This window comes from Thrips palmi, unplaced genomic scaffold (genome assembly GCF_012932325.1).
Source record: "Thrips palmi isolate BJ-2018 unplaced genomic scaffold, TpBJ-2018v1 HiC_scaffold_2, whole genome shotgun sequence".
NCBI classification, from domain to species: domain Eukaryota; kingdom Metazoa; phylum Arthropoda; class Insecta; order Thysanoptera; family Thripidae; genus Thrips; species Thrips palmi.
In genome coordinates this window covers 12289389-12306851 of record NW_023144629.1, presented here as the reverse complement: position 1 = coordinate 12306851, position 17463 = coordinate 12289389, and the positions used below count along the sequence as shown (strand labels likewise).

Genomic DNA, 17463 nt, shown 5'->3' with positions numbered 1-17463 from the left:
AACATTTGCGTCACATCTACGAAGAAGATGAAGGCATTGTAAAACTGCTTCGTTATATGAATACGTATTGCGAAGGATTTTGACATAGCATTCCTAGATTTTACAATGCCTTCATTTTCTTTGTATTAGGAAGTGTTTAGGAAGTGACTGTGTAGAAATATGCGGGGGGGGGGGTATGCACTCGCGTAATTTAATAGTCGGGTCACTCTGGATTAGCACGCTTACTCTGAAATCAGTAAGAACTATTTTAGGCTCTTCAAAGAAAAGCAGCTTGTTGTAATAAAGTATTTTGGGCGTGCATACATAAGCTTATAAAGAAAATACTTCGTAATTTACGAACTGCTTCTTCGCATAACAAAGTCAATTAGTTTGAAGTATGTATGCTCAAAATACTTCGTAAGGTTTTAAGCGTGCGAAATAGTACGCGGAATAACCGGAATTCTCTAACTTTAACCTATTGGGTGTTTTTGGTTTTGTTTTAGCTCAATTCCCAAATCTTGTATTGAGGCAGAGCGTAATAGTCGGGTCAGAGGTTTTAGGAGTGCGAACCCCCTCGCAAATATCAGTGCACTCTAAATGTTGTACAGGGAGGATTCTCCGCATTATGGTGATAATAGTCCATATTATGGTGGTGCAGCTGACTTCATAACATATGACGAATTGCGTTGGTATTATGGAGAAAATTTCCACCATAATGTGTTGGTGCACCGTAAGACATTGGCAGTGTGAATGCAACCGACCTGCGGCGAGTTGTAGGCCCCGCCGGACACGACCACCTCCTTGGTGGCGGTGACGGTCTTCCTGCCGGCGGGCCCGTCGTACTCGACGCCCACGGCCCGGCCGCCCGACACGACGACCCGGCGCACGAAGGCCCCCGTCTGCACCGTCAGGTTGGGGCGCTTGCGCACCGCGGCGCCCAGGTACGCGCGGTTGGAGCTGCGGCGCTCGCCGTTGAGCACTGCCCCTGGCGCCTGGGACCGCACACAAAGATTAGCGGACCCAGGGGCACCTGAGCGATTCTCACGTTTCGGGGTAGTTTTGGCGTCTCTGATTTGCCGAAAGTGAGAAATATCCAATTAAGTTTTTCTGATTATTGGGGTCCTGAATGATACTAGAGTTATGGCTATGGTATTTATAGTAAAGACCCTGTACTACCTTCCTAAAAACATGAGTCATAAGGTATTCCCATACGTTTTAGTGGGTGTTTTGATCACGGAAATTACGTTATCACGGAAGTTACAAAGTGTGAAAATCGGCTTTATCGGCTGAGTCGGGCTTGCTGTGGCTTAAAAGACGTTCCAGGGTCAAATGATACTCTAAGCCCGACATTTAAGCGGAAATTTTTTTCACCTAGTGCTGCTGCAACATTGGGTAAAGGGTGCCACGGAAGTAACAGGTAATTGTTGATACACGCCATTTTATAATGCTCTAGCCCCCTTTGAGACCGTGCACAGCATCTTAGATTTCCGCGACCCATGCAATTATATCCCAGGGACTCCACTTTGATGGCTTGTGTCATGGAAAGTTAAAAGTTTGGCTTGGGGAGAAGTCCAGAGCTGCCTTTTCGAAATTTGTGTAGTGAAATTGAATATACGGTGGACATTTTTCGTTGCAGCATAAGCACCTTTGAAAGAAGTCTGGCGTATTGGTCTTCGGTTGAAATTAGCTCGAGACATGCCAAGCTTCGAATCCCCATCGACAGTTGGCAGCATTTTCGAACCACACCGCCACACTGGGGGCGGAAAGTTCGAGTATGTTCTCTTTGGACAATCACGGAAGTTACATTTAGGGTGTTCCAAACGCTACGAAGCCCAATCCAACGAACGTGAACTTTTCGAAATGTGTGCGTTTAGTGGGTAATGGCCCTCCCTAACATCAGAAACGAACCCCATGTCGATATCTGCGCTCGTTTGGGCACAGGAGTCAGAAGAAACGAAACTACCCCGAAACGTGAGAATCGCTCACCTAAATGGGGTACACGGTGTAGCAGCTGCTACACCGTTTAAGGTGCACTGCAAGAAAAATTGTGAATAATACAACAAAAAACTGAACAGTAAAAGTACAACAGGGATTGTATAAAGTACAACGAGAGTTGTACAAACCACAACGAGGCCTGGACTGCACAGCACTCGTCATGCCGGTTCCATTACTTTGTACAACAATTGTTGTGCTTTTGAAGTACAATAAATTCCTGATAAAAAATTTGCCAGTAGTTTGTGTACTTTTGTTGTGGGAATTTCTTGCAGTGTGGGTCTACGATAAGAAATTTACGATTCCTTGCATAGCTCCCTAACGAAGTTGGACCAGATCGCTGACATAAAAAAAGTCTTGTGCTCCCTAGATAAGGAATCGCTCAACTACGAAAAAAAAATATAAGCGTTGGAGACTTTGTATTACAAAGAAATGCTTCGTATTACGTGGGATTTTGTCTCATAATACGAAGCATTTCTTCGAACATTTGAAAAGGCTAATTATTTTCTTCATATTACGAAGCGATTCTTTGTAGAGTGGAGCATGTCATCCGTGTAAAGCTGGCTAAAGCTGAAGTTACAACTTAAACCTGTAGCAAAGTAAATGTTTAAGTACATTTCTATCATATTAGCTACGGATTTGTGCCTGAACGAAATAGGCAAAAAGTATTTGAGCAAAAGACGCTGGTGGGGGAATACACAATATGGACGATCTCCCTCCAGCACTTTAAATGTTAATGTACACACGGAAAAAAAAATTAGTTGTTCCAACCGATGTTTCGGTTCGAGTTTCGGTTGGTTTTGGCCCAACTAAGATATTGCGTTCGAAGAGCGAAAAATTTGTTAGGACAACGTAAGGTTCGTTCCAGCAGTGAAATCTTTGCTTGGCACGACCGTATTAAGAGTCGGCTACTGCAACGATCCAATTTGCTGCTGCAACGATGGATTCGTTGAGGCAACAAACTTTTCTGCTCTTCTAACAAAATTTTCGTTACTGTTACGGAACATCTTAGTTGGGCCAAAACCAACCGAAGCATCGGTTGGGCCAACTAAAATTTGGTTGGACTAAGTATTTTTTTCCGTGCAATTTTGCAACCGTCGTGCATTAAATTGTGCTAGAGTTTGCACAAACTTATGCATTTTTATACATGATATTGTTCAAATTGCACGTGCACAGAATCGTGCAAGTTGCGCGTACGAAATTCTGCTTAAACATTTAGTGTGTGGGACCCCTTCTTTTGTCAGTTACAAACCCAAGACACTCCGCCGACGGTGGAGGTGCCCAGCTGGCTGGCTCCGTTCACGTCCTCCACCCTGGCCATGCCGATCTCTTCGTAGGCCTGCACCAGCAGCGCCGTGTTGGGGTCCCTGAACCTGTCCAGCATCACGTCCTGGAACAAAGATACCGCGTTGAGGCAGTGCGGGGGTCACGGCGTCGCCGAATCTCTTTGAAACACTGCAATACTCCTCAGGAAAGCAGGATGTTATTCAACGTGCGTAATCCACCACCACTCTCTCAATGGGGTAGTAACCTTCGCAAGGTTAAAAAAGTTGAATGTTTCCGAAAATTATTTCCGGGCAGACGAAGTAAGGTACGTTAAACTGATTAGGCGAACTTATTTTACTTTCGGTTCGGACCAAGATCACATGTATGGAGTGGAGACATTTGTTTCCGAAACTACTGCAAAAAAGAAAAAAAAAGAACAGCACGGTTAGCGTGGTACAGAGCGCAGTTTTGGGCTGATTTGAACGAGATTTCACAGACGCACAGGACACCTGTAATTCTGGTGTGAATAAAAAAAAATAGCGATCAAACTTGTTTTTTACTGTAGTTTTTTGAAAGAAACCAGGTCTAGACAAATGGTGTTTCCTGAACATGTTTTTAGCCATGTTGTTTAAAGTTCTATCATTTCTCAAAAATATTCCCCACACTGTCCGAAAATTCCGAAAAAAAATGGAAAAATCATGGAGTTTTTCCGAAACTTCTGCATGGAGCTCTCCATTAATGCAAATTCTGGGCTTTCTCCGAAAAAGTTCGGAATTTTGAACAAAAATGCACGCTTCACTATCACAAAAACACGAAGAAAGGGTTTGCAACCAGTTAAAATTTGAGGGAAAGGTGAACCCCTACTTCTTGAGCTCAGTTTTCATAATATTAAGGGAAAGCTACAGGATATAAGTCAAATGAGCTCGACTGAGATTGTCCCTTCTTTGACAATTTCAGACCAAAAAATGCTCCAGCGAAGTCCTCTTTAATATATCTGAGAAAAGACTTGCATTTTACCTCCTATCTGGACCCAAGGAATGCTCCGAAGAACATCTGTATAAGCCCTGCGAAAATCTCACCGAAAAAAATGGAAAATGAATGGAGTCTCCATGAACGTGATTATAGGGTTTTTCTCCATAAAATTTCGGAGCTAATTTCCAACAGTGCACTTGACACCAGAATGACATTTATTCTGATGATCCACACCAAGTTTAAACCCCTTAGGTCCCATCGTTAAGTCTTCGCCGCGCGAACCAACGACCTGAGTTGCAGTGGTTTAGAGACATTCGACGCACTCACAATAGCTGCTTCAGACGTCTAAAAAAATTGTTATTTTAGTCTTAAGTGACGGTTTGCAAAGATCTCATAATCATTTTTGACGTCTCGCACGTCCTCCGACCGCAAAAAGATCGCGAAGAGAACACTTGACCTCGCGTAGTGTGCTAAGTACCTGCGGGCCTGTTGTGCCGTGGTAGGTGGTGTCCTTGGGAAAGTCGTGATTGTTTTCGGCCTTCTTGAAGTATTTGAGCACGTCCTCGAAGCCCCATCCCGTGTTGCCCAAGGCCTTCAAGTGTTCGAAGTCCTCTCTGTTGCCCCGAGTGAAGTGCATGGCGTTTACTGCGCTCGATCCGCCCATCCCTTTGCCTCGGCTAGCCCGCGAGCCGGGATCCCAGCCACTCTTCTGCGTTGTGTATTTCCACCAGAAAAAGTCATCGGTCAGGTATCTGAAAGACAGGTTAAATAAATGACGCTGATTAAGCCAGTTATTGGTTACTACTACCTTAGCACGGTAGTGACTTTTTGCTTACACTGTTAAAAATAATCGTAAATTTACGACATTTTGTAAAACAGTTAGGTCGTTTTTAAAAGAAATATTTTGTTACGACTCAAGTCGTCAATATACGACTTGAGTCGTAAATTTACGACACATTTATCGCTAATTTTGATAGCTAGACGTTCCGTTTTGAAACGAATTAAGTCGTAAATTTACAACTTAATCGTAAATTTACGAACGATCGTAATTTATCTATGGAATATGTCGTGCAGTTATGATTAAGGTCGTACATTTACGAATCTTTTCGTAAATTTGTGTAATGAATCGTAAATGAACGACACAAATCGTAAATAAGCGAGCAAAATTCCAACTTTTCATCTACTTTTCGGGAATATCAGATTTCAAAATATGTAATTGCGATTACGACATTGTCATAGAGAAATGATTTTTTTAGTCGTTCAGTTACGACGAAGTAGTTTCAGGACGATTTCTGTCGCTATCTAAATTAGCGACGTTTTTGTCGCTTATTTACGACAACATTTCTGACAGTGATACTTGCTCAATACTTATGCAAGTAATTTGTACAACCATTTTCGTTTCTTAAAGAACTACTTCGAGGGGTCCTATCCAAAAGATCTCATCTGAGCGTTCCCTCAAAGTGAACCTTATCTTAAATGCAGTCGAATTTCACTCAGTTTGATCATTTGATACAGCTAAAAATCAAAATATTTGTGATTTCATTCACTTAACCCTGAAGGTGAAAGATCAAAGATACCAATAGTACATGTAGAAAGATTTTCCGCTTTCTCTCGTGCTTGTCCCAAATGATGAAACTGAGTGAAATCCGCTTGCGTTTGAGATAAGATTCTCGTTAGGGGATCGTCCAGATGAGATCATTTCAATAGGACCCCACGACTTAAGAAAAATTAAATAATGTACTGACAATTTGAATTTAGAAATATTTTTACTAAAGGAAGTAGCAATACTTCATTAGAAAACATTAAGTATTATCCTTGCATAAACGAATATGTACTTAACGAGTAAAAGGTCAGTAACGTGCTGAGAGTGTAAATGTTTATCCTTGACGACCAATAATGTACTTTAACTTTTGTCACTTTTCCAGTTGATTTTACCTGCTTGCCATTGCCGGCACCATGTTCAAGTCCGTTTCTTCGGGCCCAGCTTCTAGCAGCAGAACTTTCCATTTCTTTTCTTCGCTGAGGCGGTTCGCAACGACGCACCCCGCACTGCCGGCACCAATCACGATGAAGTCATAGTCTTTCTGCGAGGGTCAAAAACATTCCCTGTTTCTAGATTGCAATTAATCGGTTGGGTGGAGAGACAGACGGGGAGAGCGCGCAAACTGGCGAAGCCTTAAAAGTTTTTCTAAAATTTTCTCTGTATACGAGGAAAATGAAGGCATTGTTCAATTGCTTCGCCCTATGAAGACATGTTTCGTTTTACGATGGATTTTGCATCACAATACGAAGCATTTCTACGTAGATTTCGCAATGCCATCATTTTCTTAGTACGAAAGCGATTCTTCGTAGAGTTTTCACTGTGCTGAAACGGCACGAAGTCACGCCACGCCGATACATTTTCAGCGATATTTGTACAGCACGTTTGGTTTGTGACGTGACTTGCGCGGCGGCACGCGCACTCACCTGCACTGCGTCCCGGGTCGCGGCGGCCTTCAGTTGCGCCGCCTTGAGGCCCTTGGCAACGATGGCCGCGACCAGAGTCGCGAAGATGGAGGCAGCCGAGCACTGAGCTGAGGCGGGCCACGCCGCCGCAGAGGCGATTGGTTCTAACCACATCTGCAGAAAATTACTTGTCACCACTCTCAGCACCTTGCGAAGCATGTGTTCGCTTTGCAAGCCATTCGGTTTGCAGCTTTCAAAGAGTTTGGCTCCATTGTATTACGAACCCATGGCTTGCAACAATACGAAGTGTATGCAAGGGTTCGTGATACAAACAACCGGTTGTTTGCAATGGACTTTTTATTTTCTACATGATCTCGACACTTTTTGGCTGAGCGATAGCGAAGCCTGTTACTCCAGTGCACTGATAGAAAAGATGCTGTTAATTAACAGCATATATCCTGTTAAGTTTTTTAGCAACACTTGTTGTAGAAGAACGGCATATTGTTGGACACTGAGTCGTTATCCAACAGCAGTGTTGTAAAAAGGGATGATGGCTCTCTGTATCTGACCTCTGACAATAAGTTGTTGTGTAACAGAATTACCATTTCCAAATGGCACCAACCTGTTCATAAACAACACTTTTCTGTTTTCAAACAAAAGAGTTGTTATACATTTACAAAAAAAAATGTCGAGGGTCCTAATAGTCTTATCCAATACTAGCAGTCATTCAGAAACGCTCTTTTCTGTTTACAAACAGCACTGTTCTTCAACGCGGTCTCTCTGTTATTCACAAAAAGGAAATAGGAGTTTCCTGACGGCTCAAACAAGACATTTGTTTTGTAACAGTTCGTGCAGTTCTTGGACAGTTCACCGCTGTTTAAAAATTGGAAGTGTTGCTAAAAAACTTTACAACACAAATGCTGTTCAGAAACAACAGAATTTATTTTGACATAGTTGGAGTTTGATTTGAGCCGTGAGCTGCAAAATGCTCCGGCAAATCTTCAATTGAATGGTGTTGTTTTTAAATGACAGAATACCGTTCCAAAACAGCATATATCATTAATTTTACAAACAAGATGTTCTGTTTTCCAGCATTGGAAATCGTTCAATAACACTATATTTGTTGTTTTCTACAATGATGAAACTTGCTGTTTCCTAACAGCATTTGTGCTGTTTTAAGTTCCGATGACACGTGCTGCTTAAAAGCAAATCACTCGTTGGTAAATGTGCTGTTTTCCTACAGTTTCTTTTAACAGTGTGGGGTTGAAAAGTTTTTTCTGTCTGTCTGTCTGTGTGTGTGTCTGTCCGCACTACTCCTCCTGAACGGCTCGGCCGATCTCGGTGAGATTTTGCACACTCTTTAGGCATGTCCTTGGCTCGGCACACGCGAAATCTCAACATCGTAGCTCAACTGGTTCAGTTTTTATAGCCGAAAAACACTTAAAACACGGCGAAAAATTTGGTTTTCTGCAGGCAGGATGCCTTCTGTCTTGAAGAAGGGGGGGTCTGATGGCGAAGCCCCCCAGCCTCGATAAGTTCGAAGGTTACGAGGGTCAAGATCATGTTATCTGTAGATGAAGCAACTCTACCTTGAATGAAGGGGGGGTCTGGGGGCGCTAGTTAGAGCGTGCTTGCAGGCATGCTCCAGTAAGAGCGTACCATGTACACTCTTTGATTTGTAGAGCATAACTGTGCATCGTTCACTCTAAATTACTATCTGCTTTTTTGAGTATGAGCTTCGCTCAAAATCGAGCAGGCGTTTTGAAATGCACGAATTTGTGCGCAACTGAGCACGAAAGTGTGCGTTGCTGTGCACAAAATTGGTGTATATCGAAACGCATGCTCGGCGTGCAAAGCTTGTGCGCAAAGAAGCACATACCGTCATCGGGGGTAACTTGGGACACCGGGGGTAACTTGGGACAGTCTGCCCTGTACACCTTGTTGGTGCTGCCATTCAGCGACGGGGGTTCCTGGCGTCAAACCCCCGGCAGGATTTTGTTTCAGAGGCCTCAGGGCACGCGCGGAAAGGTGAAAAAGCCGCATAGCCTCACAATTAGTATACAAGGTAGGTTTACGCCAGACCGCGTCTTGTCGTAACAGGCTTCGCGATGTCTCGCTGCCTGTTCCTCCAATCCACGCCTGGCGTACCTACCTTGGCCTGCGGCGCTAGCCTGCCTGCGGCAGGCAATGGCTTGTCCGTTGTTGGCTGAGCGATAGCGAAGCCTGTTACTCCAGTGGGGTTGAAAAGTTTTTCCTGTCTGTCTGTCTGTCTGTCTGTCTGTCCGTCTGTCTGTCTGTGTGTCCGCACTACTCCTCCTGAACGGCTCGGCCGATCTCGGTGAGATTTTGCACACTTCTTGGGTATGTCCTTGGCTCGGCACACGCGAAATTTCACCATCCTAGCTCAACTGGTTCAGTTTTTATAGCCGAAAAACACCTAAAAAACGGCGAAAAATAGAGATTTCTGCAGAGAGACCACTTCTGTCTTGGAGAAAGGGGGGTCTGGAGGGCGGAGCCCCCCAGCCTCGACAAGTTAAAAAGTGACAAGGGTCAAGATCGTGTTATCTGTAGATAAAACAACTCTATTTACAATGTAGGGGGGTCTGGGGGGCGGAGCCCCCCAGCATTCAACAAGTTAAAAAATTCCAATGCTAACGCATTGCACGGTGTTCCGGTTGTGGAAATAAATTTGAAGTCTGTCGTCTAAACGTTAATTACGTTAATTTTACCGTTATTTACGTAACTTTGAATCCTACCGGCATTTTTACATCCCCAAACCTGATTCAGTTAACACAATGACCATCTCAGTCCATCTCGCGATCTCGCGATTTACAGGGCTCATGTTCGTCAAACTAAAGTCATCCGCGTTTCGAAACCACCTCTCCCGAGTTTATAAAGTTCGTCAAACCAACGTCGTGCTGGTTACAGAATTGAGGAAAACATCACAAGAGAACCGCAACCTTTAAAAGCAAGCCAAACAATTCAACCTCAGCAACAATGGAGGGGCAGTTTCAATGCGCGACTACTCGTTTTTTCAGCCTCGCGATTTTCGAAAGGGCGCAGACGCCGAGAAAATTGTTGCCAACCCCCGACAATTAATTTATTGCGTCTTTTTTGCTACGAACTTTTTACTGACAGACTTCAAAGATGTTCCAATGTCGGGACACCGTGCAATGCGTTAGTATTGGCATTTTCGAATTTCACGCCCTTTGATTTCTTTTTATCGGCGACTTTAAATTTTGACAGTTGGTACGATGACATCGTGTCGTTGCCATGGTGACTTTTTTTCATGTTTTCACTATTTTGTCAGAACAGACATGACTTTTTGTCACTTTGATGAGGCAGGATGCTTAGTTTTGGGGAGTAGCACATTTTGTCTTTGAAACGTTTCTGGAAAATGTGAAGGGATAAGGGTGCTTCATTATTGCAAATTTATGTTTTTGTCGTTTACGTTAAATTCTTACGATAAATTTTCGAAATTTTCAGCAATTTTCATTTTTTTATGATAAGGAGTAATTTGGCGGGAACCATTTTTAGATTTGCGTCGGCGGAAGAAAAAATCTGAGCCGTCCCGGGCAATAGGGGTCCTCCTTCGTCGGAACCCCTAAAAATAACCGACAATGGACAAGCCATTGCCTGCCGCAGGCAGGCTAGCGCCGCAGGCCAAGGTAGGTACGCCAGGCGTGGATTGGAGGAACAGGCAGCGAGACATCGCGAAGCCTGTTACGACAAGACGCGGTCTGGCGTAAACCTACCTTGTCGGTTATTTTTTAACTTGTTGAATGCTGGGGGGCTCCGCCCCCCAGAACCCCCTACATTCTAAATAGAGTTGTTTTATGTACAGATAACACGATCTTGACCCTTGTCACTTTTTAACTTGTCGAGGCTGGGGGGCGGGACCTCCCTTTATCCAAGACAGAAGTGGTCTATCTGCAGAAATGACTATTTTTCGCCGTTTTTTAGGTGTTTTTCGCCTATAAAAACTGAACCAGTTGAGCTAGGATGGTGAAATTTCGCGTGTGCTGAGCCAAGGACATACCCAAGAAGTGTGCAAAATCTCACCGAGATCGGCCGAGCCGTTCAGGAGGAGTAGTGCGGACAGACAGACCGACAGACAGACCGACAGACAGACAGACAGACAAAACTTTTCAACCCCACTGGAGTAACAGGCTTCGCTATCGCTCAGCCAATGAGAAACGGGAAACTTCATAATAGGGTTTTTGACAAAATAGGTCAAACATACAAGTTGACCCTGGTGCAAGGAGTGAAAGGCAGATTTGGCCGAGTAGTCTCTCCCGGGTTGAGAGATAATACATGTATTATACACAATAACAGTCGCAAAAGGGCCTTGATTTCAGTTTTCCCATCTTCGGTCCAGACTTCAATTTATCAAAACTCGAAATTTTACGGGGTAACTTGGGACAGTCTTTTTCTTATGTTTCCAGCAGTCCTAGCCTCTTAGGAGTTGTCTGACCCGGTCTCTGACATAACCTTAACTTCGGATAACCTTAACTTCGGATGTTACTCTGATGATGGAAAGAGATGCCTTGCTCTGCAGTTTTGTCTTCTGGTGATCCATACTTGGAACTTTTCAGATAATGCCTGGAAAATACCCGAAAAAAAGAGAGTTCCTCGTAGAGTCCTAGATAAAGTCTAACATCGGTCCCACACGAGTTCCTAGGCCTGAATTCTTGGTCTTCATGTTGTGACTAAAATTTATTACATCTATGAACATCAATAGATGCATGGGAATGTAGGTAATTACCTCCTGTCCCAAGTTACCCCCGGTCATGGGATAACTTGGGATACTCTTTCGAGCCCGCTTGTAAACTATATAATCGAGGCAAATGAACCAGACCAGCATGAAATCATGGGAAAAGGGTCAAACTTTCAGTGGCGAAGCGGAAAAAGGGGATAAGTCGAAAAACACGATTTTTCAGGAGAGGCGAAAAACATGTTCCCGTATAATATTCTATACTTCGGGTGCGCCATCTTGTTCGCTTTGCAATGCTGATCAACATAGAAAAAGTCATTTCAACAAAGCGTTAATGGTTTTGTAGATATGTCAAGACTCTGACTTATCTCGTTTGGTCGCGCCTGTCAAAACGAGACAAGTCGATTTGTCCCACTGCCCACTCACGCACCCTACGAGTTATTTCGACTTATCTTTCCGGACCTGAGAGCACTTGGAGCTATGTCGACTTATCCTCTGCGCATTCACGCGCTGAAAGAGTTAAGTCGACTTAACTCTCTGAAGCTTAAGGTTTTTAGGGACATGTCGACTTGTCCCTTTTACATTCATGCACTCTATGAGCTAAGTTGACTTATCTCTCGGGTGTTTTTCCCCGTTGGGGTTATGTCGATTTGTCCCCTTTAGCAAATAAAATTGTTTAAAAGATTAGGAGATAAGTCGCGTGTGTTTTGGGTACGAGGAACTAGAAGCAATTCGTTAGAGGAAAACAATGCTCCTCAATTTTAGTCAAAGATTACCGTGTGTTTATTAAAATAATTCTAAGTACTGCAATTCGAAAGAGTGACAGCTCACCTGCCAAAAAGAAGGAAAAAACAAGCTTAACGTGACACATTTTTTAAAATTAAATTGTCTAACATAATGCATTATTGAACATGCCTTATATTTAGATATTGCAAAGACACTGCAAAGCCAGTGGTAAGTTTGCTTGCCACAAATTTGGCAAGCCGTTTTGAATGCCAAAATTTGGCAAGCTTTGGTCGGCACTCGTCATAAGCTTGCCAAATTTTGGCAAGCTGAGGAGTAATTCCGGGCTGGGGAGTATTTCCGGGCCAAGTTTGCCAATTTTTTGCACTCAAAACGGCTTGCCAAATCCGTGGCAAGTAAACTTACTACTGGGATGGCAGTGTAACCTGCAGACATATGCATTCAATCAACTGACTTAGAAGTATGTGTATTTTCTGGGGCACGCAAGCCTTGTGTTTAGTATCAATTTCCTTCTTACACCACAAGGCTGCGCAGATGGCCAATCACATTTAAAAATAGAAATATAGTACTCTTTAAAAAGTTGTTGCCGGTACTGGGGCGGGGGGACTCGGCGCAGCGTTCTGTCGCGGTAGCAGCCGTGCGCCGTAATTTGACACTGCGAGATAAGCCCGCCGCGCGCCGCGCTCTCCCGCCCGGCCGGCCTGCTCGGTGCGTGTCTGAGTGTCACCAGTTTGTCCGACTGGCCAGCAGGCGGGGAGACCGGGTCGAGAGTCTCTAGGTCGTCTATCTGGTATGGGTCTGGAGCCATGTAATTATGTTTTATTTAATTTATGATAGTTTTGGGTTTTACTTTGCCCTTTGTGTTAGTTTAAACTTTGTAAAAAATAGACTGTTACACCAATTTGAACAAATTTCATTGCCATCGAATGTTGTTGATTTCGGCGAGGACCGCCTGCTGAAGGCAGAGGTCTCCCCGCCTGCTGGCCTGGCCGGGGGAACTAAGGGACCGGTCCCCAGTGGCCGCGTCCCCCTCGCCACTCCACCCGCCGCGCTTCGCCTGGCCGTCGACGGCGCTCTCGGTGCGTGTCTGCGTGTCGCCAGTGTGTCAAACTGTCTTCCGATTCATACCGCACCGCTCAGCATTTCGCGTCTCGAGACCAGCTTGCCGGGCCTGCGGGGCCACGGCTGCCGGCCGCGCGTATGGTGGAAGCGCGTACCGAATGGAAGACCAAAACGAGAATTTTATTTAGGTGGTAACAAGGTGGCTTCTAGTCAAGTTATTAATGTTCAATACAGTTGATTACAGCTCAACAGAGAAATTTTGTTCAAGCGCCTACCTCTATTTGCCTCGGGCAGTCACCGCGTTAAAAATTTATTTTTTTAATTTTTTTAAAACTAAGACGTGAAAACCTGGCGGGCGCGGAAGCCACAGCCGTGGCGCGTTTTCCACCGCGTGCTTGATGACGCGTCCCCTGACTGAGTGTTGTGACGGCCGTATCGCGACACGCGAGACTCAAAGGGTTGCCGCGCAGGCCCTGAAGAGGGAGTAAAGAGGAACAGGCACGGAGGCAGGGCAGGAAGAACGGAGACGGAGAGGAGACAAACGGAGAGAAACAGGCGCGACAAGCAGGTAGAACAAACGTGCATGATTAGGTCCTTTCTTTGGCCCTGGTAATAACTTCAAAGAATTTGTACACCTGATGTGAACGCTTATTACATTTATTAAGTTTTGTTAATTCCGTTGACGACCGCCAGGTGAACTGGTGGGAACCCCGAGCAAAGTGCATCATCAAGTCTGACACTGCGATGCACCTGGTTTTTCCTCCGGCATACGCCTCGCGCCTTCGTCCAGCCGCAGCCCTGGCCAGGGGACGGGACGCGAAATGCTGAGCGGTGCGGTATGAATCGGAAGACAGTTTGGCACTGGCGACACGCAGACACGCACCGAGAGCGCCGTCAGGACGGCCAGGCCGGGCGGAGCGTGGAGGTGGAGTGGCGCGGGGGACGGGAGCACCGGGGGGCCGATCCCACGGTTCAGGCCAGCAGGCGGGCAGACCTCTGGATGTTGAGGTTCACGGTTCGGTAAAATTACGGCGCATCGTTACAGGCATCGACGTGAATATTGGAGACGCGTTATAACGCGTTCTGTATACAGAACAAGATTACCTAAAGGGCGGCGGTCGCCAAATTTCCATACCTTGCGCACAGCCGCTCTGAATGCGGCTTAACTTCATTCAAAATTTCAAAGCTAGAAATTTAACGCATCAAATTTTCCGGAGAAAATCTGACCCGACCGTAGGCGAGGATGACTCTTTAGGAAGGCACGTGCAAAGTTTCAGAATTTTTGGTCAAGGCGTTTGCGAGAAAACAAAATTTACGTATCGGTCTACATCGCCTCCCGAGGCGGCGCGCTCCTTCGAGCGCGCTCGGCAAGGCTCACTTTGGCCTCCTCTCCGCGATGCGCGCGGTCAGCGACGCCAACTCTGCGGCACGCGCCGCGCGCCTCGGCTACTCACGGCCAGCAGCCCAAGCCAGCCGGCAAGCAGGCCTCGGGGCGCGAAACGCTGAGCTGGGCAGAATGAATCGGAGGACAGCCCGACACACCAGTGTCACGCGGACATGCACCGAGAGCGCCGACAGGAAGGCCGGGCGAAGCAGGGCGGGTGGAGTGGTGAGGGGGACGCGGCCACTGGGGACCGGTCCCTTATTTCCCCCGGCCAAAAATCCGTGGTGAGGCTCAACCTGCGGAGTCCTAAAAGTACTGCAACAGCGGTGAAGATTTGACCGCACATTTCTACACTGTTAGAAATTAGCTCCGAAATTTTATGGAGAAAAACTCTACAATCACGTTCATGGAGACTCCATTTATTATCAACCTTTTTTTCGGAGAGATTTTTTCAGGGCTTGAACAAATGTTCCTCGGAGCATTACTTCGTTCCTGATGGGAATTAAAATGCACGTCTTTTCTCAGAAATTTGAAAGAGGGCTTCGCCGAAGCATTCTTCGGTCTGAAATGGCGAGAAGGGACAATGTCTTTCGAGCTCCTTTGGGTCCTCGAGATCCAGGTATCCCTCATGAAAACTGAGCTGAATTAAATAGAGATTCACCTTGCCCTCATTTTTTAATTGGTTGCAAACTTTTTTTTCGTGATCTCCTGACAGAGAAGCAGGCATTCTGGTTCCAAATTACGAAACTCTTCGGAGAAAGCCCAGAGTTTTCCTTTACGGAGATCTCTTTGCTAAAGTTTAGGAAAAACTACATGATTTTTCCATTTTTTTATCGGAAATTAACGCAGAATTGGGAAATTGTGACACTATTTGTGTAAAATTCAGCAGAGTTTAAGTGTTTAATGTGTCGTGGGTTCAGAATTCACTAGAAATGACCCGACGTGTACAACCCATTTTGAATCCAGCGATGACCGCAGATTGTGACCGTGAACTGAACGAAATTGTGGTATACAGAAAGTCCTGACCAAACCACCGACAGACCCTTTTATTGGCCAGCGCCCGCACTCGGCCCTCGACATCTGCTTATTCTGCACTTGGTGTCGCGTTCCGTCCGCGCCTGGCTGCTGCACGGTAACAACGGAACCTGGTTTTCCCAGGAAGCCAATGGTGAAGACATAAGCGATTTCCAGAGACTTCCTGGGAAAATCAGGTTCCGTTTTTACTGTGTGGGTAAAGTAGAACGCCCCTAACACGGGGCTCGGTAGGGACTGCAGAAGCCACATAATTTGCTGACAAACAAAATGTAATTTTCTAAATGAGCTCTATGAGCAGGGGCAGAGACACAGCTAGCCGAGTCGGTTGAAACCACCGAACCGCCATTAAAAAAACGAACGCGTCCTCTTTACGCTACTTTCAAACTCTAAACCTCCGTTTTCGTTCTACAAGATACCTCATCGGCCATTTTCAAGAATCGAAACTATTTTCCTATCTTCTTCCTAGGAATGAATTTGTTGGTATGAGCATGAGTCTTGCATCGACCGAACCCGAATCGTACCGCGGGAACGGTTTAGCCACCGACCAGCTTGCTTCGGCAATTGCCATTAGCAATCGTCACCAAATCGTTCGGTACGCCTCATTGTCGCACGGAATAAAGTTTGCAAGGCCACAGATGAATGTTTACAACGAAAGAAAAAAAAACTGTTTCTGCCGGGAATCGAAGCCGGTCCCTTGGATTTAGAGCCAGAATCGGACGACGTCCCTCTCTTGCATGACAGGAGCGTCCGTCTGTGCCAACGATAGATAACAAGTCGACATTGTTCTAGGGAGTTTAGCTCGAAAGAGTTAAATTGACTTAACCCGCACAGCGCTTAAGTATGCAGTAAGTAAACATAGCGCCAAGTGCTCTCAGGTACTGAGAGATAAGTCGATTTAACTCGTGGAGGGTGTAAATGTGTAATGAGACAAGTAGACTTGTCTCGTTTGGACAGCCGCGTCCAAACGAGATAAGTCAGAATCTTGCTATATCTACAAAAACGACAACATTTTGACAAAATCAACCGTTCTATAGTGATTTGCATGACGTAGGAATCTAAAAAGCTTATTAAAAGTATCAAATTTGGTACAGGGACGTGCTTTTTTCACTTTCCTGAGGTTGTGTCATTCGACTTATCCCCCTTTGCCGCTTTTTATGTCGTCCAAAGGAGTTAAGTCGACATGTCTCCATGCAGTCAGTGCGGAAAAACGAGATAAGTCGACTTAACTACAGGGCCTCTCAATCCATGCTGTTAAGTCGACATACCTCCCAAGTGGGTTATTGCTCTACAAGATAACTCCACTTATCCCCTTTTTCAATTGGCTTGTGAGCCCAAACTGTAATCACTAGAATCGAACAGACTATTGCAAACGATGCGCAGGATCACGCTCTTTCGGATGGTCGTGAAAACCCCATTTCGGGATAAGTCGACTTATCCCCTTTTTCCGCTTCGCCACTGCTTTAACATAGATAGGATCCAATGGTCTAGGTTGAAAATCTTACCTCTGGCGTTCAAAAAACGTGAAAAAGTGTCCCAAGTTACCTCCGTTGACGGTAGTAATTCAGTGAAAGAAAAAAGTTCACACGTGTGCTCGAAAACCTCTTAAAGCAAGAGAAAAAAGTTCATATGAGCCTGAAAGTGAAGCGTCAAAACCCAAAACATCTACATTTAGAAAAAGAAAGAAGCCACTGCCCCCCAGAGGAACAAATGAAATTTGTTTGAAGGAATACGTACACTCTCTGCCATAACTCGATGGTGACTAGTGACTCTCTACTCGGCCGTATTGGTTGTCATTCCTACCATTCCGTTGGTCACGACCCATCCTACTCGTGATTACCTGTGCGACACAACGTGTCCACTAAGAGGAAGC

At 45.3% G+C, this 17463-nt stretch overlaps 1 protein-coding gene across 2 annotated transcripts in view; it reads right to left on the bottom strand.

The window, feature by feature from the left end:
* The window catches only part of LOC117647140 (glucose dehydrogenase [FAD, quinone]-like), a 37010-nt gene extending 19547 nt beyond the window's left edge, over positions 1–17463 (bottom strand). Inside the window, exons 1-6 of one of the 2 annotated variants that reach the window (XM_034388692.1) lie at positions 17328–17463; positions 6676–6828; positions 6145–6293; positions 4688–4961; positions 3224–3361; positions 741–971 (exon numbers count right to left, since the gene is read on the bottom strand). In XM_034388692.1, coding sequence (XP_034244583.1) covers positions 741–971; positions 3224–3361; positions 4688–4961; positions 6145–6293; positions 6676–6828; positions 17328–17339 — 957 coding nt within the window. In that variant the 5' untranslated portion in view covers positions 17340–17463. Of the gene's footprint in view, positions 1–740; positions 972–3223; positions 3362–4687; positions 4962–6144; positions 6294–6675; positions 6829–17095; positions 17195–17327 lie in introns of those variants that run through there. The other variant, XM_034388693.1, reaches the window with a different exon arrangement.